The sequence below is a fragment of the Peromyscus leucopus genome, chromosome 2 (assembly GCF_004664715.2).
Source record: "Peromyscus leucopus breed LL Stock chromosome 2, UCI_PerLeu_2.1, whole genome shotgun sequence".
Taxonomy (NCBI): domain Eukaryota; kingdom Metazoa; phylum Chordata; class Mammalia; order Rodentia; family Cricetidae; genus Peromyscus; species Peromyscus leucopus.
This window is the reverse complement of record NC_051064.1, coordinates 60,344,350-60,367,255: the sequence shown is the minus strand read 5'-3', so window position 1 is coordinate 60,367,255 and position 22,906 is coordinate 60,344,350. Positions and strand designations below refer to the sequence as shown.

The 22,906-nt window shown below is 40.3% G+C and overlaps 1 protein-coding gene across 1 annotated transcript in view; it reads right to left on the bottom strand.

Annotated features, from left to right (window-relative positions):
- Plppr1 (phospholipid phosphatase related 1) overlaps positions 1 to 22,906 on the bottom strand; it is a 279,970-nt gene that overhangs the window by 41,178 nt on the left and 215,886 nt on the right. Inside the window, exon 3 of the mRNA XM_028882757.2 lies at positions 9,547 to 9,735. Within this exon, the coding sequence (XP_028738590.1) occupies positions 9,547 to 9,735 (189 nt within the window). The remainder of the gene's footprint in view (positions 1 to 9,546; positions 9,736 to 22,906) is intronic.

Sequence of the window (22,906 nt, the reverse complement as noted above, 5' to 3'; positions counted from 1 at the left end):
GGAAGACTATGTTGTCTGCAAAGAGGCAAATATAATTTCTTCATTTCTAGTTTGGAAACCTTTTAATTATTTTTGTTACCTAATTATTCTAGTTAGAACTCTGCTGAGTAGAAGTGATGAGACTGGACATCTTTTTCTACTGATTCTGGAGTAAAGGTTATCTATCTTTCCCGGTTTAGTATGAATATGTTATATACTGTTTTTATAGTATTCAGGCAACTCACTGGTCATTTTTATAATGAAAGGATACTGAATATTGTTAAACATTTTATATCTCTTTAAACAATCATGATTTTGACTTTTACTTTATTATTACTCTATTATCTATATGTGATGTATTATGTGTATTGACTGGAATATATTGAACCATCCTTACATTCTTGGGATGGATTTTGTTTTATCACAAGGGTAACCATTTTAAAACTAAAAAAAAAAATTAATTAAAAGTTTATCATGTCTCCCTTCCTTTTCTTCTCTCTAATCCCTCTCATGTCCCTACATCCTTATTCCCTCCCAAATTAATGGCCCATTTTTTTTAATTATTATTACACACATGTCTCTCATTATTTCTTTGTTTACAGGCGGAGCTTGCTGTGGTGTAAAATGTCCACCTCTTGGGCTAGCATGTCTGTTGGTACTGTCCTTGCTTAGATCTTGCCTAGGCAGACATGTAGCTGAGATATCTGGGTTTCAGCTTCCCTGTCTTTTCTAGAGGAAATGTAACATAATAGAACACAATACTACACAATACTACAGCAGACATTCTGGTCCTCTGACTTTCAGAATCTTTCTGTTCCCACTTCCACGATGTCCCCTGAGACTGAGCTGCAGGAGTTGTGCTTAGATGTATCCAATGGGGCTGGGTATTCCAAAATCAATTGATCTCTGAATTTTGATCAGTTGTGAGTTTCTCTAGTGGTCTCTGTGTGCAGCAAAGAGAATCCATTTGATGTGAATTGAAAATTGCATTTTTCTGTGTGTGTAAGAATAAGTTTTAAAATGCAGTTAGGAAATGCTGGTCTAGTAAAGCGCTGAGAGTGGGTTCTTCCCTAAGATCTATGACCTCACTAGCTCCAGGTAGTTGTCTAAATTTCGAGTACCAGACATGATTTTCCTTGCAGAATTGGACTTAAGTCCAATTAGACAGCTGTTGGTTATTGCCAAGATATCAATGCCACTATTGCACCTTTAGCGACATCTTGCTATGCTGGTTATTGTCATGTTCATAGGTGTTAGAGCTTGTATGATTACTGACTGCTCCCCTCCCTTGGCAGCTTGCACAGCATCTTCTGGTGCTTTGAAAGCTAGATCTCAGGAAGGAGACTTTTGTGTTATATTAAACTTGAATCTTTCAACTCTTATCTAAAATGTATGCTACATTCAGCAACAGAGATTTACCTTTAACCTCTAAGAGGCAACCAAGGGAAACAGCAATAGGCTATATTCTGTTGGGGGTTTCTTGGACTACCCTGACTGACAACTTGAAAGGAGGTTTCTCATGCCTGGCTCTGGGGATATTTTAGACAGTCTATGGTTTTTGTCGGGGGGGCATTGTCAGCCCAAATGCCACACTGCACATTTTTTCTATGTGTTATATGTAGTTTTATGTAAATACAAAATAATATGATTCCTTAAGACTTTTTCAAACATACCTAGTGTTATTTGATTTCCTCCCCCCTCTCTTGTATTCACCTCCCTCCCCACTACCTAGCTAAAGCTCCCAGTTTTTCCTTTTTCCCTCTTCATATCTCCTGTATCCGGCTGTTCTCCCCTCTAGGCCCCATCATGGCCTCTTTTACTTTCCTGGCATCTGTGGTTACTTCAGGTTATCTGAAGATTTAGAGCTAGGTGCTGCTCAACTCAAGGTGATAACATCTTGTTGAGGATTTTTTGCATCTCTGTTCATTAGCAATAATGGCCTGGAGGTCTCTTCGGATTTACTGTGTTTGATGATAATTCTGGCCTCATAAAATAGGATTACAAGTATGTTGTTCTCTTTACTTTCTTGGAATAGTCTGAACAACTGATACTCATTCTTCTTCTAACATTTGGTGGAAATCAGCAGAGAAGACACTCAATGCTTGATTGTTTACTGACCAAACTTTTGTTTTTGATTCAATCTCCTTTTTTTTTTTTATTAATTGTCTATTTATATTTCCTATTTTCTCCTGATTCCATTTTGAAGGGTTTGTATGTGTTAACAAATGTACCCATTTCTTTTAGGTTATACATTTGTTGGCATATAGTTGTTCATGATAGTCTCTTAATTGTCCTTTGTCTTTCTGTTGTACTATTTTTAGTGTCTCCTTTTCTGATGTTTGGGGTCGTCTCTCTTTTCTTCTTTTTTGAAAAAGAGCTAAAGCCTTGTAAATCTTATTTATCTCTGCATACAAAAATTAATCTTAAGCTTTATTGATTTTCCTATTATTTTTCTAATGTCTCTTTCATTTATTCTTCTATGTTATGTCCCTCATATGCAGCTTCCTAACTTTTTGAGCCATAACATTATGTTTTATTTGATATCTTTCCTTTCTGCTGTGTAAGGCACTTATAGCTATATCATTCACTCTTAGAATTGCAATGGTTTCATTCTATGAGTTTTGGCATGTTGTTTTCCAGTATTTTTTTTTTTTTTTTTGCATGTATATGCACACATGCAGGTGAAGGACAGAGCTCAACCTCTGGTATCCTTCTCAATCATTGTCTACCTTATTTTTTTTAAACAATGTTTTTCACTGACCCTGAAGCTCAGAGATTGGCTGGTTTGGGGTTTGGCTAGCCAGTGACCTCCAGTGATCCCTCTATCTCTGCCTGCCACTCCAGCAGGGCTTATGGATGCACACGAAGTTTTGACACAGGTGCTGGAGGTCCAAAGTTAGGTTGTCACTTTGCCCACTAAATAATCTCCTCAGGCCTCAAGAAATAAAAACATTATTATCTAATTTCTTCACTAACCAATTTATTGTCCTGGGGCATGTTGTTTAGTTTATATGTTCTTGTGACTTTTCTGATTTTTCTCATGTAGATTTATATGATTGTGCTCAGAAAAAAAGACTAGATATGATTTTAGTCTTAAATACTAAGAAGTGTTTTGTGGCCTAATATGATCTATCCTACACAATATTCCATGCATGTTGGAGAATCTGCATTCTGTGTCTATAAAATCAAATCTCCTCTATGTGCCTGTTAGGTCTATCAGGTCTAGAACAAAGTCAGATGTTTTCTTATTGGCCTTATTTCTGCAGTATCTGTCCACAACAAGGGGTGGGGTGCTAAAATCATCTGCTATTTGTACCATTGAAATCTTTCTCTCTTCATATCTGTTAATATTTGCTTTATGTACTTAGGTGCTCCAGTGTTCAGTGTTTGCAAATGTTGTGTCCTCTTTCTGAATGGGCCCTTTTGCTATTGTATGATGATCTCTTTTGTATTTTTTTTTTTTTTACATATTGTGGTTTAAAGATCATTTTTGCTTAAGTATGGCCATACACTGAGTATCCAAAATTCAAACACTGAAATGTCCCCAAACTTGAAGCTTTTAAAACATTGGTTCCCAAAAGATTTGGGGGGTGGGTTTCAGACTTTTTAGATTAACAATTGTGGGATGCACAATTGTTACCGAGTGTATGAAAATATTCTCAAGCCCCCAATTTTGGATATAATGTTTACCTTCTACACCTGTTACATTTTGATCTTCATTTATATGTAACATCTTTTTTTCCTTTCACTTCCCACTACATCTGTACTTCTTGTGAAGTGGGTCTCCTGAGTCTTGTAGTTTTGCTCATCTGTATAAACACATTTGGTATTAGATAACCAATTAAGGGGCTCCTCTCTGAGAAAGACTGATTCTCTCTCTTATCAATCATCAAATTGCTTGTAGCTCTTCATCTAGGGATGAGGCCTTGTGAGATTTCCCCCATTCACACTGGTATTGTCATTACTCAGGTCTTGTTTAGGCAGCCATATTGTTGGAATTTCATGAGTGCACTTTCCTTTCCCTATCATATACAGAAGATACTGTCAGGTAGCAGACACCTGGTCCTCTGGCTCTTACAGTCTTTCTGTCTCCTTTCCCATGATGTTCTCTGTGCTTTAGATGTATGGGCAGTGTTGTAGAAGTATCAGTGGGACTGGGAACCCCACAGTTAGTTGTTCTCTGCATTTGACCAGTTGTGGATTCCTGTGATGGTTTCTGTCTGCTTTTTGATGAGGGGTGAGAACTACATTTATCTGTGGGTATAAGGACAACTATTTAGAATGCAATTAGAGACTATACTGGTTTGGAAGAGTGGCATCTGTAGGTTCTCTTCTAGGGTCTGTGGCCTTACCAGCTAAGGTAGGTTTGCTGAGTTTACATACCAGGCATGATTTCCTCTATTGAGCATGCCTTAAGTCCAATTAAATGGCTGTTGGTTGTCTCTGAGGCATAAGTGCCACTATTTTACTCTTGAGTACACCTTTCCATCTGGCTATTGTTGTGGTTCATAGGCTTTATAGCTAGGTATATTAACTATAGATGTCTATTTTCCCCTGGCAGACGGCATAGCACCTTCAGTTACTATGAGAGCTAATACTTGACATTCTGCCTGGGAGACTGCACAGTCATAAACATTGAAAATTTTTGTAGATTTATAAAAGTGACCCAGGAAATGGGAAAAAATATAGACTCTGTTGCCTGCACTATGAGAGTCTCCTTTATTCTGGGCTTTTATCTTTCATGATGAGTGCTACCGTAGAACTCTAGGTCTGCAGAGAGGCTCTGCTTCCTTTACTTGAAGAACTCTAGTTATCCCAAGAATTACTGACGTTTGCTTTATCATCCATGGACATAAATAATGGACACCACCACTGGACACTTCCAGTGCCCTTTAACAGCGTAAATAGGAAAAGCTGTCTGTATGGTAGTATTTTGAAAACCGTTCAGTGTTCAGTGTCTATGATAACACTAGTACAGGTCATCTGGTCTCAATCCAGGAGCCACCTCCAGCCACTCAGAAAGCTGTCTTAGTTGAGACTATGCATGATGTTGTAGGAGGGTGGGACCATATATCCTTAAAAACAGAGTTCACTGACACCTTTTTGTTTTGCTGGACAAGAGAAATGGAAACCTAAAATAATTTCACTAAAATCTTGTCCTCAATAAAAACTAAACCCAAGTGTAATCTCCAAGTAATTTAAGCAGGCCATACTTTTAGGCAAACGATGTTCTTAAAAAAAAAAAAGGCCAGACAGTGGTGGTGCACACCTTGAATCTCAGCACTCGAGAGTCAGAGGCAGGCAGATCTTTGTGAGTTCGAGGCCAGCCTGGTCTTCAGTGCTAGTTCCAGGACAGCCAGGGCTGTTACACAAAGGAATACTGTCTCAAAACAAACAAACAAACAAACAAACAAACAAACAAAAACACCACTAAGGGAAATCTAGATCACTAATCTGTAGTATGGACAAAAAAATGTGCAATTGATTTTTAATTTATTTTCAATTCATAAATTTAATTGGGTCAGCTATAAGTTCACCCAGAAGAAACTGCAAATTGTAAAGATGGAGTATAATAGCAACAGTGGCTAAAGGACTTTCTATCTAAAGAAGTCACATGATGAGGTACAGAGGGAAAGGATGTAACTTAGATAATATCAAAGAGTTTCAATGAAGGAGACTGTTCAGAGGCCGGAAGAGGTGAATTCTGAGGGGGCACAAGGCTGACAATGTTTCCTTTGCTTCGGCAGCTGTGGCCCTTGTCAGCCAGCCAACAGGCTTGGCACTGAGAGGCCACTCTGTGATCTGCAGTGTCCTTTTACATTTGGTGGGAAGAACTTACGTAAATGCTCAAATGAGGATTTGCAAGTCCAGCTAAGATGTGTCTTTCTATCAAGTTGTGCTTGGCTTTTCCTTTCTGAGGAAATTGCTCCTGAGTTGCCTGAGTGTGTGAAAGTGTGTAGGCATGCACGCTCGCACTTGCTTACAAGCTGTGAGCGATTTCAATTCTCTTGGGCAGGGAGTCAAATCTTCTGCTGCTTCAATGCTAAATACTCCCCAGTCACTTCATTGTGAGGCCAAGAGGAAGGTTTAATAGCTCTCTTCTCATGCCCTGTGCCACTGGGACTGAGATAAAATAAGGGTAAATCAGATTCTCTGCCCAATATATCCTCTTATCCAAGCAGAGTCCCCGACTCTCTCCTTTGCCCCTGAGTTGGAGTCTATTCAGAAGGCCCAAGGGAACAGTTAGTTATCCAAGCTGTCCGGGCAGTCAGAACACACTCTGCAGGTTTCTTTGAAGTATGGGTTACCACTGTGGGCTAAACAGTTCTGGACACAATAAATTCTCCAAGCTTCAACTTTTCTTAAAGATATGTGCCGACAGTGGCTTTGGCCCGCTGCAGTTCATCCCAAGTGGCCTTGTCTCAATATGAGGTTAATATTTTCTGACAGGAAAGCATACAAGGGAAAACAGGGAGTTTACAGGTCAAATGGCCATCTTTCCCCTCATTCCTCCCCCGTGCATCTCCACAGCTGTGAATGGGGTTGTTAATGTCCATCTGTGGAGACACAGGAGTGTGGCGCTCAGTTCAGCCACTGTCGTGTTTGGAGATGCACACACACACACACACACACACACACACACACACACACAAAGGCAAGGACAACCCAGGCAGAGCTAATATTTTGAAACTTACTGCTAGTTACTATACACATCACTGAAAGGTGATCCTGCCTTCCTTATACTCCAGGGAGCACAGGAAATTCTTTTAAGGAGAAATAGATAAGCTGTACAGTTCTGTGATACATGTGAAGGCCCAGAATTACAAAAGTAAATCCAGAAAGGGAGCTCTCTGACTTGTTGATAATCTAACATGCAAAAACTTTCATCAAAATGTTCCTTTTTGTGTGTTCTTGTGAAATCTGAGAACTAGAAGGGTCTTGGACATCAGTGAGCCTGATCCTGTCTTAAAGTGTAGAAATGAGAAAACTGAACCCACAGGAATACAAGCAACTAGAAATCACCTTGTTATTGGGCCCAGTCTGAGGGAGAGGACTGCATAGGGAAGACTGTTAATGCTGGGGGTTCTGAGTAGATGTGTGTGCTGAAGGTGGCACCAGGGCTTGGACCCTGAGACCCACACATGGGCAAGTCATATCTCACTGGGCAGAAGGGAACACAGCTCCTTCCCAGAGCTCAGAGGATGTCTGGCCTGGCAATGCTCGTAGATTGGGGGATGGGGGTGGAGGTGGGGGTCTTGAAGGAATATACTGGTGATCAGTAGGGTTGAGGACTGTACTGCTCTCTGTCATTAACCCATCAGTGTGAGCGACTCTGGCTCCCAGCTGTGCCCCCAATTTGAGAAGTAAGACAAAAATGGAAACCAATCGGCAGACCCTTGTCCATCTGATTACAGAAAAAATGGAACCTCCAGGGCATCATTTAGCCAAACTGTGCCTCTGTGTTCTCAACTGAAAGATGAAGGGGATTGTAGACCATGTTTTCTATGTTCTTTGGAATACCTCTGTTTCATCTCACTGGGCTGCTGTGAGGATCACCTAGATGACATCTACAGAGTAAACATCAATTATAAAATGGTTTCTCTTTTTAGTTATACACAATAATATTTTTCATGATGAAATTTTCATACATAAATGCTATCATACCTTGGTCCCCTTACCTATCCTCACCCCCTAGTTTCCCATACTGCCTCTTCTATTTTTATGTGCACTTAACATTTTGAAGAATTTGCTTTTGATTTTATTCAGCAATTATACTGTTTTTCTGATTCTAAATTTCTGCTCATCTTTATTAATGTTTCTACTGGTCTTAGTTTTTTAATGGGCAAAATTTTAATAAATACAAAATAATTATAGGAAAATATAGAGAATGATAATATTCTCTGAGATTAGGAAGAAAGGAAGAAAATATATAGTAACTCATTAGATCATTCAGCAATTCATGTCTGAACACTTAAGAAAATAATATGCTTATGGCACAATCCAATTCTAGACTAAAGCACTGCCTCATGGTAGAGCTACCACCAGCCCATTCTAGACAGAGCTTAACCTATTTCCTTGTTTTATCTGGGGATTAGAGTCTTCTGCCTGTGAGGTACATAGAAGTGTCTTCTCTCTGTGCTCTCTTTTCTTCCCAGGGCTGATAAGTAAGGATAAGGGACAGCAGACATAGAAGTTATGTCCAGTTCCCATCCCTTTAGAAGAGGTCATACAGGGATTCTCAATGGAACATCATAATCCTCAGATGAGGACGCCAAAGTGGGTGGAGGATAATTTCCTGCTAGGCTCTCTGCTCCTAGACACTAAGGGTATGCCAGGAACTTTAGGAAGTCATTTCCAAAGCCATGACAACCTTGTCTTGTCTGGAAGGAATCAATGAGATGAGTCGACCAGCCAGGATGTAACCCAGATGTGCTGCTCTGTACACCTAATGTTTTTAACTGTCCGGATACATCATGTTTCATCTCATCAAGGCTACTCTCATTTCTTCTGAAGCCTTAGAAGTTAAGGGGAGCTCTGCTGAGCCTGGATCAAATGATTTGAATAAACTTAAAGTGTGATGACTCATTATTTCTATAGCCTCAACATTACAGTCACTTTTCATCATAAGGCAAGAGAAACATTGGCTCTGAGAATAGCTTTTGAACTGAGTGTCTGCACAATCACTGTATTCTTCAGTATGCCAGTCGGCATGTTTTTACTGAAAGAGAGCAGAGGGCATGTTAGAGGTGAAGGGGAAGAGTGGGGGATTATTAGAAAGCTATTAGAAAGGAAGGACAGAGTGGGAACTGAAATTACACCCGGACTAATCTGTCCTGGTAACAGCAATGTGTTCAAACACATAAATGTTTATTTTAACACTCTAATAAAATGATAATGTCTAAGTGTTAAAACACTTGACTGCCTAACACGGATCTGTAAGCTTTATGCCCTTGAAGCAGTCTCCCTACAGGGCTGTCTGTCCAATTTTTGACCTTAAAGAGAGACAACAAAATAAATGAAGGTAAAGTTGCAACTGAGCTCAGTGTGGTGTGACTTGGACAGGCACAGAGACATCACATTTTGGGTCACGTAATTTTGCTCATCTCTGGCCTCTGCAGTTCAACTGTAGCAGCAGGAGGTACCAGCTGGAGGGTTCTGCTCTGCTCTGATCTGAGTCTCTATGGCAAAGCCATCACTGACAGCCGGGCTCCCGAATACACACAACTCGCAGCATACTTTTTTTCTGAGAGCACAGTAGCTATTCTTAACAGGCCAGCTAACCATGTCTGTTGATTTCTGACATTCACACATGCTTTTAAAAAACATAACTTCAAAAACCCAGACACTAGAAAGCAAAAATTATCCATCTGTCTATAAAAGGCAAGACCAATTTTAATATATTTTTTTTTAATGCAGACTTTCACTTAGTCTGTCTCTGGCTGAAACAGGGAAGTGTTGATAAGGCTACTTGATGGTGAGAACCAAGGAAGATAGGAAAGAGGAGAAAAGGCAGACAGGAAATACTTTCAGGTGCCTGACAACAAAGAACTCTGTTTCTGTACTTACAATAGCAGTTGGAGTGGCAGCCAGAACGCAATAGAGCACCAGAGGGGTGATGAAGCTTTCTTCCTCGGTCCCTGGGTAAGGCTTCATTAAGTCTCCATCCTGACAGAAGAATCCTTGGATATGCACCTGAAAAGTGTCAGTGCATTCGAAGTAGTAGGCAAGCAGCACTGTCCCAGCCATGATGACAAGCTGAAAATACAGCATGGCCACACAGAGACATTAGCAGGGCTTCGGAGCAGCGCTTGCCCCTCAGAGCAGACTCCCTCCATCACCCTGCAGCACTTCTGGGGTTGGTATTGGCAAGTGTGTGCGTGCCTGGCGCAGCATGCTCTGGGCTTCAGGGTTGTGTGCTAGCTTGTCTGCCTGCTAACATCTGCTGGAGAAACCTTCCAGCAAGTAATGTGCAGACCCCATCTGAAGGGCAGACCACAGCAAGGCTTGCAGAGAGACTTGGCTTCTGCTGCTAGGCAATGCCCATGGAAACCAAGGTGGACATGTGCATTCAGGTCAGAGGTGAAAGGTCAAATGGCAGTGGCTGTGTGAGAAATTTTTTAAATTATTAAAGATAGACTTACCATACAAAATGTTATTCAGTTAGCAAATGACTGAGTGAGTGAGTGAATGAATGAGAGAGACGGGGAGAGGGAGGGAGAGAAAGAGAAACAGGAAGACAAAAGCTTTGCATGGTTGAGAAGATTTTTCAGAACCATGTTCTATATTATTGGCAGGTATTCTACATCAGGGGTGGCTTTTAATTTTTTCCAAAATGCTTCCTACTAAAAAACCAAGGATCCTATCTTATCATAGACACTTAACTTTCATAAGATTTAGACATTATGAGACACAAATACCTGTTCAGTTTTGACCCATGAATTTACCAGATGCTCACTGGTATAGGTAGTTGTAAGAAGTATGTAGGATTAATGGGACATGGAAGTTCAACATTATTTTTCACATTGTATTTGGAAGACATAAAATGCCAAGACAAGACAGCAACGAAAAAAGGTGGATAAAAAACAAGGCTTTGAGGTTATGAGGTTGTGGAAGCTGAAGTCAGAGGAGAAGGTAGACTCCCTCAGTCCCAGTGCTCTCTCGGAGATAAGAAAGCTGATATCCGGAGAGCAGAGCTGACTATGGCTGGATTACCTACATGGAACTGAACATGGGCTCAGGCAGTGCACTGACAAAATGAGGAAACTAAAGTGAGAAAAATGATTGCAAGTGTTTGCTTTTTTTGTTTAAAGGTATCAAGCTAATCATTATGGGAAAACAATTAGATGTCTTTAGACAACTTCAATTTAAAATTGCTTTTGTTTACAAGTATGTGAAGGAAACGAAAGGGAGGCCATAATGTTTTGAGGGATTAGGAGCACTGGACTTTTGTTGAGAGAGAGTCTCATGCAGCCTAGGCTGGTCTTGAACTCACTATGGAACCAAGGATGATCTTAAATTTCTAATCCTCTTGCCTCTACTTATTGAGTGCTGAGATTATAGGCATATGCTGACACGATCAATTTATGTAGTGCTAAGTATTGACTCCAAGAACCCAGAGCTTTGTGCATGCTAATCAAGCATTCTACCAATAAGCCACACCCTTACCTTTCTCATTCTGGTCCTAGAATGACTAATGCAGAGTCACACAGTTGATTAGTGTTAAAACCAGAACTAGAATACTATCATCTCAAGATAAATAACAGCAATACCTGTTTCCCTACACAGAACTCCCCCCAAAAGCCCCTCAAACAAAAATGATCTGTAATGCAGAATTAAAACTACATCTTATAGAGTAGGGTAGGAAAACATGGGAGGAAAAAAGATCTTCTGGTAGGAGAAGGTAGGTCAGTCCTAGGAGAGAGAGGCACTGTTTGCTAATCATAATCTTTTCTGATTCTTTATCCTTAGTATGCAAACAGTCTCATATCTGCCCATTCTAACCCTTCTGGAACTATCACAGCTTCTCTTGAGGAATCACTTGTTGGATCCACCTCACCATAGCAGAAAGGACCATTTTTCTTAGGAGTCATTTGGGTTAAGAATACCCCAGTCTTTCTAATTTCACTTCTTTTTCTATGCCTTTCCTTTAGACTCAGAAGCCTTTTGTATCTCCCGGGTACAGTGTGTCTCAAGTACAAATTTCCCATCATCTGATATGAATGTCTTTCTTTTGGCCACATCAGTTACCACTTTCCTCTTACTCCAGAAGGCCACATCACACTTCATTCCCTGTCCCCTATGCATGACTAGTTTCTGGATCTGGAGGATATAGTCTTCTAATGTCTGACATTTTCTATCCAGTGGCCCTTTCAGCCCAACTCCTGACCATCCAAAAATCCCCAGACAATCTTCTGTGTCTCTTCATGCCTGAAGTTGTTTATTGGTATCATTTGCAAATCATCAGCTTTTCTCTCAGCCTTCTCTGTTGATTCAAATATTTGTTTTTTCCTTATAGCAACAGAGAAGAATCTTGAATAAGTGTATTTCCTATAAGACTAAGAAATAGGTAATCCAAAGCAGCCCCTGCTGGATAGAGCTCTTGCCTACAGCTACCTTCTAAATTCCAACCATGCACAGGGCTCATCTTCGGGTAATTCTTCCACATGCTAGAAGCACAGTTCTCTATTTCTTAGCTTTATCAGCTTTTGAGAGATATCTGATTGGAGAATAAATGGGGTCTATGGGAGGCATTTCAAAGAGATAAAAGTAAAAATGGTATCTAAATTCCTCTACTGAAAAAGAACACTCTATTTTAGTAGGTATGTTTGTGCTCCCAACTTCTTTGGAGAAAACTGAAAGTGAAATAAACACACACACACACACACACACACACACACACACACACACACACACACACACAGAGGCACAGAGGCACAATGGCACAGAATAGAAACAAAATATAGACGCATCTTAACATTAAATACATAAAAATTAACTAACTGCAACATTAACAAAACACTCTAACATCATGTATTTGAATCTATAGCATAAATCTTGAACAGCCTGACTGATGTAATCCTGGAACTAGAGGAGAGCAATGAATGAATGAATGAATGAATCAATCAATCAATCATCAGTTATTTACAAGATACAAAGAACAGAAAATATTTGAGACTTGATGGGTGAGTGTAGGCAGGAAGTCTAGCAGCTTATACATAGACTGATCCATCAGAATGAGGTAATTTTCCTTAGCTCTTTCTCCAATGAACAGCTAGAAACCCATTCCTGTCATTTTCAAGCAATTCTTGAACTCCCCAGAACTTCTCAATACTGCTCTTTTAGAGAAAGAAAGTGAAAAGTAGAACAATTCAAAACTCAATTTCTACTCTTCTTTCCCACTGAACATTCTTTTGTGACCACATAATAAAAGGAAGCCGATTCTGTTGTTAACAGAACCAATACAGAATAAGCCGTGTCTGTGAGCCGGGAGGCCAGCCCCATTGCACTGATGGTGATCTACAATTAGCCATCAGCCATTCTCCCTGTCCTGGGTCACGATTCATCACTGTCTAGGTTGTGCAACCAGTGCCAGCTGGCACTCTTGCCATCTCTGATTCCTTCCTGGGCCCATTTAGGGATGCATGGAGGGAGCCCATAATGTTGTTGTCACACAAACAGATGGTGAGACTGTGCTAGACTGAGCACTGGTGGAAGAGGTGAAGATGTCAGGGTGGCAGAGGCAATTAAGGATGAGGGATGATAATAAAGGATAGGGAGATCACATGCCAGGGACTTTCCTCAGGCCCCCTTCCCTCAGAACAACAGCCTAACACAAGAAGGTGCATAGCATGATAATCGTACCTCAAGGATTTGAAAGGCAGATGCCAGCACAACCAGAAACTCAGCCTCTAATGGTTCAGAGCACAGTGTTTCTATCCAGATCTCTGCTGACTAAAGTAAATGTCACAATGAATTGTAACAAGAAAGTCGCAAAGCCGAACAAATAAACATAAAAGTTTAAAGTAATACAGAGCATTGATTTACAGATGTGATACAAAGTGGGGCATCAGAACTCCAGGTAGTGATAGTGGCATGTGTGTGTGTGTGTGTGTGTGTGTGTGTGTGTGTGTGTAGGAATCAAGTGTAAGGGAACACACTTCCCATCACTTAATCTTAGTGTTCCATGTCCATCTTCCCAATTTTTGGGAGCAGCCAGGGATCCTGGAGCACAGACTTCCATTGCAACCCCGTCTGAGATGACAGACACTTCCATTTCTAATGAGTTGGGTTTTTCTTTGTTTGTTTTGCTTTGTTTTAATTTGGCCATAGACTACTAATGATAACAAACTTACAACTCTTCCAGGTAACTGCCTCTGAACTCAGTCTCACACATGCTCTCCAAGTGATTTTCCATGCAATATGGTAGCACTTGCCAACTCTGGGAACATACCATGTCATCTGTCACAAGGTGTCATTTGATCCCAAGTAGGATTCACGTATGTGGCCAATGAACTGGTAGGGAAGTAACAGAAGAACAGGGAGGGGATTGCTGGCTTGGGGAAAGGTTGGTGCAAAGAGGATGGAGAAGACTGCACACTGTGTAGGAGATTAACTGTGGTTCAGCCCCATGAATATATACTGCATTCCACAGAGTGAGGAGACAAAGGAGACTTGAGGGTGAATAATAAACACAGTCCCAGCGCTTAGACAAGAACTCACATGGTTCTGATACAGAAGCAAGGTCTTAGTGAGCATTCCAGGCAATCGCACAGCTCAAACAGCTGCATATTTCTCAATATGGACGAAGAGCACCCAAGTTCCACTGTCCCTGGCTGCATATGGGGAACCAGGAAATGGCATTCACAGAAGTAAAAACCAGTATAGTGGGCTAGAAGAGGAACCCATGAAACAAGAGACAGCAAGCTTTGGGGAGATCTTTGGGGGGGGGCTTAGAGTAAGTGTGGCCCTTTTAGAAGGTCTGGAAGATCAGAGGCAAGAGCTGAGGGGGAGTGAAAGAGGAAAAGAAAGGGAAGAGGAGATGGTAATGGTATACTATACATGAATCCTGGAAACTGTTCAAAAGAACTTTACATAAGTTAATTCTTTGCTTTGAGGAATAGCTTCACAGTTTTATTCTGACTGTCCTTTCAACACGTAGGCTGTAGTGATTCTCCTGCCTCAACCTGCTGAGTAGCAATGACTACAGGCATATGCTACTCACCAGCCCATGCATGAACTTTGAATCTGTTTTGTCAGCCTGTGTGGAAGATATATTATCATTTCTGTGTTAAGGGTTAGAAAATAAATACAGAGACATCATATGAATTCTATGAAGTCACAAAACTCACATGGTAAATCTGGGATGGTATTTAATGAACTTTACACATAAATTTGTGTAGCCTGGAGAAAGTCAGACTTCAAACATATACTATCTGTGGTGATATTTTGTTGTACTCTAGTGAAATTTTCCTGAAGATCAGAGGACAGAGCCAGCCACAGCATTAAACATAGAGGTCAGGCAGTGATGGCAACACCTTTAATCCTAGCACTCGGGAGGCAGAGCTCCATCTGGATCTTTGTGAGTTCAAGGCCACACTGGGCTACATGAGTTTGATCCAGTCTAGGAGAGAAACAGAGCCAGGCAGTGGTGGCACCCATCATTAACCCCAGTATTTGGGAAGCACACATGACATTAATCCCAGCACTAGGAAGGTTAAGACAGGAAATGATATGGCTGGGTAGAGAAAGGCATATAAGACATGAGGAGACAGGACTTTTGGCTGAGGACTCAGAGGCATTCAGTCAGAGGATTCGTGGAGTTGGCTAGGTGAGAAGTGGCTGTGGCTTGTTCCTTTGTCCTTCTGATCTTTCAGCATTTACTCCAATATCTGGCTTTGAGTTTTTATTATAAGACCATTTAGGATTCGTGCAATAACTATATATTTGATAAGCTATGTGGAACATATGTGATTACTTTATTTAAATGTGTTAAGGGGTCATTTACTTACGTATATAAAAGTTAATAACTATTTAATGATTGTGCAGTGAGGCATGTTTATTTATTCCTATTTTGTTTCTCAAAGGAAGTGTCTCAACTCTCAAGAAATAAAATAAACCAGCAGCATACGAAATTGGGACAGAAGAAAGGAAATCAGTGCAGTGACAATAAAATAGAGACAGGAATTACACATTGTCTAACAATCCGTGTTATATGAAAAATCCCAGTTTCACAGTATGAGGTAAAAAACAAAGCAATGGTTAATGTTAAGTACACATTTTCTGATTAGTGACCAGGCAGGATTTTTTCCTTTGGATTCATATAAAGGGGATGATGTGGCAAATAACTGATGCTATCCTTTAAGTGAGATGTCAGATCATATCACTATATCCTTAATATAGACGGAGCATATAGTTCAGTAGTAGGAAGAGTTTTAAATATCCAGAAGACTCACAGTTGAAGCCACAAACCACAAACACAAAATGTATGTTAGGATTAATAGGGCGAAACTCATAAAAGTGGTGTTGTGAAACGGAATGGAGGAGCTGGGCATTCCACTTCTTTGTAGCTTGAACTTGACAGCAATAATCAATGAAAGATTAAGAGTGCAGGCTTGCGGCTTTTACTAGGGACCTACGTCCTCATGCCTCATTTTCTTCATTTGTAAAATGAGTCACTAATATGGTTGTACTGACTTATTTACCTTATCATGAGGATTACATGAGGAGTGTGCATTGTGTCCTGAAAACAGACCATTTTCCAGAATCATGATTGGAATAAGTGTGTTTCAGTACGTCTCATAACTATAGTTTCTCTCAGTTTAACTTTTCAGAAATGTTGACTAGCAATGACTAGGAGGGTGTCTTTTAGCAACCCCATGGCTAATTAAATGCAGCACCACATCTTTGAAGCAGCAGGGAATCAAGATGTGGTTGGGGAAAGCATCCTCTCATGATAACTGGGGAACCGGAAAGAAGACGTCTTGCATATTTGCATTCACTCCTTTGTCTTTAAGAATTACCAAGGGATGTCTACAGGTGAGAACATGTGATGGAGTGGAACTTCTGCTGTTCAGGTGATATTAACTGCCAACTACATGCAGGCATTGAGAATATTCAATCATTAACAAAACTGTTAGGATAGGCCATGTCTGTGAACCCACATGGCTTTCTGTGGATAACAGAGCTTATAAAAGTTAAGTCAAAAGAAAGACAAGGATACACAATGGGCAGCCAGGTAACACAATGACATAACTTTAAATGCATCATCTTTATGATGCTCACACTCACCCTGTGAGCTATAATGAGTTATTGTCATGTATAAAAGGGGGAACTTCCCCAAGTTCTCAGAACCAGTGAATGGTAGAGCCAGGATCTGAACCTACAACACTATTTAGCCACCCTTTAATACGTAACACCTGTAATTAGCAAAATGAGACGACACATGTAAAATGATTAGCATGATGCCCTGAACTTGGTAAAGGTTCAGTTTTTCCTGCACATGATTTTAGCGTGAGAGTAGAGGTTAACTCCGTTCTCTTTCTTAGCTTTGAAAAACCACTGAGTTCTCTCTCCTGGCACTTTTTTTTTTCTCCTTTCCCTCAGCCTGTCTCTTAAACGGCGATGCCCTCCAAAGCTCTGTCCTTCACATCCTTGTAATTACCTTTCTCTGCTTTCTCATTTGGAGGTTTCATTTCTTCCCGTCACTTCCATTCCTCCATCAACTCCACCCACCCTCACATCTCTGTTATTGTCTTTTTGTTTTTGCCTTCTCAGTACCACAGTGTTCAGAGATGCCGTAGACATCGCCTGTTCAAACTGGAAGCAGCATTTCTTTTTCCCCGTTGTATGCTCTCTCCTGCTACATGCAACTACCACTGTCTCAATCACACAGCAATCTCATCATTAACTTAGGATCCTCCTTCCTTCATTTAGTTTGTGCCACATCCAGCCAGCAGTCAATTTTATGATTTCAGCCCCCCCCCACCTTGTATTTATTCCATTTTCTTTTATCAGTTGCAGCTGGCTGCTTTACATGTGCCTCATGTGATCTTTTCCACACCACTGAAATTTGTCCTGACTGTTCTTAAGTCTTTGGGATTTCAGGACCTCTGTATCATCACTTACTCTCTGTTAAAAAGTTAATATCCTATCCTGGCATGATGGATCATGCCTAACCCTGGGAGGCTGAGGTAAGGATTTCACCATGAATTCAAGACCAGTTTGGGCTACATAGTGAGTTTAAGATATTGCTTGATTACAGAGTAAGACCCTGTCTTAATAACTACATTTGAACATAATCACTCTTCATGGGTGGACAATGTCATTCCCAGAAAACATGGGTTATTAAAGGAAAACTGAAGTGCAGAGCATGGGCTATCTCCCTTTGAGCTAGGGTCAGGGAAGCACCACAGGTCTGTAGGATATTGCCATTGCTATTGGTTAGGCACTATACCTATGTGTTAATACTATATTGTCAAATATGTCTCAACTTTGGCTCTGGGGCATAGAGAAATCAGTCTCAAACTGACCAGACAACTTCCTCCCAGCTGGTGGAGGAAAGACATCAATGTGGAGCTAGTGACAGTTGGTAGCTGCTGAGAGATGAAGAATCATTCTTTTTGGAGGATGTGGCCACTGGCAGGATTTTAATGCTCCAGTGGATCAGCATATTTATAAAAAGAGACATACAGAATCCTCCTCCCTCTCACCCAGCACCCATGTAAAACATACAAGAAGAGACTGCTTACAAACCACCATGAGACAATGGACTTTGATCTTAGACTTTCTATCCTTCAGAACCAGGATGAAGAAACGGCTGTTGCTAAAGCCACTTTTTATACAGCAATTTGTTGTGCAATATGAGCTAAGACATGGATATTTAGATAAAATAAACTATTTTCTCTGCAGCACACACACTGGGTTTTGTCCTTCATATTTGTTTAGTGAATGAGAATCCTCCACCCCCCAATAGAAGTAGAGTCTAGGCTAGCAAGTGCCACGAGTCATCACTCTATTAGCGGAATATACATAGTGTATGCATCAATCCAGGATCCTTCACTTTCTCGCATGGACACGCCTTAAATAACAAATGTAAGACTGGAGACATGGCCCAGCGGTTAAGAGCACTCTTCTACAGGACCTGAGGTCAGTTTCCAGCACCCACATCAGATGACACACGATCACCCATAACTCAAACTCCAAAAGATCAAGTGCCTTTTTAGATTCTCTCGTCACCTGTGCACACATGTGAGCATATGTTCATACAGATACAGAGACACACAAATAAAAATACTTGTTTTAAATAGAGCAAGTGCATAGAGCACCTATGTATCTTTCCTCAGCTAGATCTTTTTTCCTTGGTCCATCATATTGTTTGTTTACTGTGGATTACATAGAGAAATGTAGAGTTTTAATAGGTATATTTACAATTACACTCAGGAAGGGATAAATCTTGGGTAGAAGCTAAAATAAACCGGGTCACAAATTTTTCTCCTGATATTTTACTATTAGACTTTTGTTTTTGTAATTTAATCACACATATAGATACATAAAAGGGATGCTAAATGTATAGTGATACAAAACTGGCAGTCTTAGCTTTCATCCGAGAAAGCAGCATGGAAATCGAAAAGAATACTTACATTTGGGAATACTCATCATAGATAAAAGTAAGGTCCAACAGCAAGGTCCAGACAGTTAATAACTCAGGGGCCTGGGCAGATGCTCAGGGACCATGTCTGCCCTACAGGCAGCCTCAGAACTTAGAAAGGGCAGAGTTCAGCATGCATTACATGCATGAGAAAGTGAGAGCAATGAGAGATGGCAGACAAAGAGGTCTGGGAAAAGACAGTCCTAGATGATGAATGTTCATTTTACCTATTTTTTTTTGTAAAGGTGGATGTAGTGGTTTAAATGAGATGGCTTCCACAGGGTCATATATTTTAATGCTTAGTCATCAGTTGATTTGATAAACTGGAAAAGATTAGGAGGTATGGCCTTGAAGGAGGTGTGTCACTAGGAGCAGGCTTTGAGGTTTCAAAAGCCCACCCTAGGCTGCAGTGTTTGTTTGCAGCTGTAAGGGGTGAAACTCCAATGGTGTCGATGAACAGGTCAGCCCAGCTGAGCTCCTCTGGTGGACAGAAAAATGCCAGATTTTATTATTTCATTGACTCTTTCCATGTAGCAGGGCTTGGATTTGTCTTCCCTCTGCAGAAGTTGCCTGAGAGAGGTCTCTTCTTATCACACAAATCTATCGCTTTCTTAACAAGCAGCATTGATTTAGTTGGAAATGATTAACTTTATTTCATTGATTAGTGACTTTACAATTAGTTATAATTGCAGAGAATCTGACTGCTATAAGATAAGCAGAGTGACAATACTAACGAATGATTCTTTTACCTCAAATGAAAGAAATTTGACTTGGGGCCCAGGAGATAGCACAATTGGTAATGAACTTGACATGAAGGGCAAGGACCTGAGTTGAACCTAAGAACCCACATAAGGATGCTAAGTATGGGGCTGGAGAGATGCCTCAACCATTAAGATCTCTTACTGCTCTTGTATAGGACCTAGGTTTGGTTCCAGCACCCACATAGTGGCTCACAACTAGTTATGACTCCAGTTCCAGGGAATCTAATGCTTGTTTTCTGGCCTTGACAGGCACAGATCACATGTGGTACACATACATGCATGTAGGCAAAATAGTCATATATATAAAATTAAAAATAAATAAACAAATATATGGCATACTGGCATGGGTTTGTAATCTCAGTACTGAGGAGACTCAGACAGGTGGATCCCTAGGTTGTGTAGGCCATTCATCTAAGCTTATTCAGCAAGTGCCATTCCTTGTTGGCGTGCTGTGAGTAAATGTACATTTCACTTTGTAAGCTTTTTGTAAGACAGCAAATGTTCCACTGGCCTAATAGTTAATATAATTTGAGATTTTTATCCAGATCATCATCTTTCATATTTGATAACTGCATTGAAACTCACAGTCACATGTTCTCTTGCAAATCTGACTCCCTGGCCTATAGCTGACTCAATTAAGGGTCCATGCCTGAACCCACCTAGGTCCACAAAATTCTTCCAAAACTCTGAAGTAAGACAAGATTCACAGACCATGTATCTTATGAGTTGCTTGAGTTCCAGACATAAGAACCCCAGGACTACAGAGCTGCACATGTAGCCATCTGAACCTGGCAACACTCTGAAAGCCAACAGAGTGAGCAGAGAGAGGAATGAAGCATGCATGCAAAGTGAAAGATCAGCATGCCTAGAAAGAAAGCATAATTGTGATTCTAATGGTTATAAAATGACTTGCTGTAATTTATGGTGAGGCATATCCATAATCCTCAGATTTTATAGGGGTCACTTTTGCTCTTAAAAATTCCTTTTTGGCTGGCTTTATAGTATCAGACATGAATTCCATCCAGTTGAGAAAGTCTTAAGTTGCATTAGACAGCTGTTGGTTACCCCTGAGATGAAAGAAAGTGCTATAATTGCACAGTTGTGGATGTCTTGCTGGTCCAGTCACTGTTGTGGTTTATAGACTTTACAGCTGGGTAGGACTACCAATTGCTCCTCTGCCTTGGCAACTTGGATAGCATCTTCTTATATTATGAGAGCCACTCCTCTGGGAGGAGGCTTCCAGGTGAGCTTCAGCTTGATTCCTTTGAGTCTCAAATCTGAAGTATATGGTGACTTCACATGGTGCAGCTGGTTATCTAGTACACTAATTCAAAGAGCCATGGATGAAACCACTCATTCTGTACTTGGAGGATCTAGGAATAGAGGACTCTTGCTTGGGACCTGCTATGAATCCATACATATATATATTCTTGAATTTTGGCTGTCAGGGCCTTACTTCTTTGTAGGAACAGAACCAATGGGTAAGCTATAAGGACAACAGATGAGCTACATGGATGCTTTGTTGTTAGCCTTCAGATGCTAACACTGCAGGTGACACTATTCTTGAGAGGGGACAGAAGAGCCTTTGATATATCATCAAATCCACTCAAAAGCATTGGAAACAACAATGAACATTAAAAACTAGCATGGTCTAATCTTCCAGAATACTAATCCCCATTCAAAGGATAAAAGATCCATGCTATGTCTGATAGATAAGACATCGGTAGCAGAATTTTTTAAGTGAATAAGTAGTTGAGTGAGCATAGAGAAAAAGCCTCATTAATCTATGCAGATGAGGCCTTCTCAATTTTTAAAGAACCAGTTGAAGACACCACACCTATAATTTCTAAAGGAAATGTAATTTTCTTGCCATCTTAAAACTTTCCCTCATTCATAATTGAAAAAGATTTTCAGTAAGAGAGATATGGGCTTAATCAGCAGGCACAGCCAGTGCACAAGCAAAACCTGACTTCACAGCAGTTGTCAGCCTGGTATTGAATCTCCCATGCAGCTTTCGCCATCTGAGTTTCTAATTGGCTTTGGGAAGAACAGTAGAATTCTGTCCTCATGTGTAGCCTTCTGGCCTCTCACTTGTCCTAACACATCAAGTGGTAAGTGTGTTATTACTTCTTATGGCCAGTTCATGTTGCAATAATAAATATCCATATTAAAATTTTAATGTATGATATTGCAAGAAAAGATAACTTACTTAAAAGGATTTAAATGTGGATTAATTCCCTTAGTCTAAGATTAAGTTTGGCAGGTTTTGCTACTGAAATGTTCTCAGGGCTTACTGGCATTTGAAAATTCCCAGAAGTATATTTTAACATACACTCTTTTACATTTACCTATTACTTCACTGATGCAATTATCATTAACTTCTAGAGTATTTATAGAAATGTTTGGAACATAGGATGATACACAGTGAACCCCATCTCAAAACAAACCAAAAATTTAAAAATCTCACTTATTCTTTCAATTAAACTTGTAAGAATTCTTGTTTGTTATTCATAATGAGAATTCTTTTCTCATCATGAGCTTTTAAGTCTGAAATGAGATCTATTTAGAAAATATTGTTTTGAGAAGTGATGTCCACACCACAGAGAAAGCAAATCTAACTCTCAATCTCTGGCATGCTGTATGGAGCCAAATGTTAAAGAAAGCACCTAGAAGAAGACAATTAAGGATGCACATCTTCCCGTGTTGGCCTTAAAACAGTTTTTAACAAGGATGCTCCATTTTAATTTCCCTGCAGAAGGGAGCAGGATTCTTGACTCTCCTCATGCATTCATTGCTACCTCATTTGGAAATCAGGCAAATGAGAAGCAAAGGAAAAACTCTTCTCCCCAAATCAACTAGTTTTTCTTTCTAATTAAAACAGGTAAATCTCCACATTTCAGACAGGCTTAGATGTTCTCATTTCCTGTTAAAATGAGTAGGTAAGGAGTTTTCCTATTTCCATTTGAAATTAGCCAGCAGGCTGTGTCTTAGGTAGTGTCACGTCTAAACACAGGGGAAG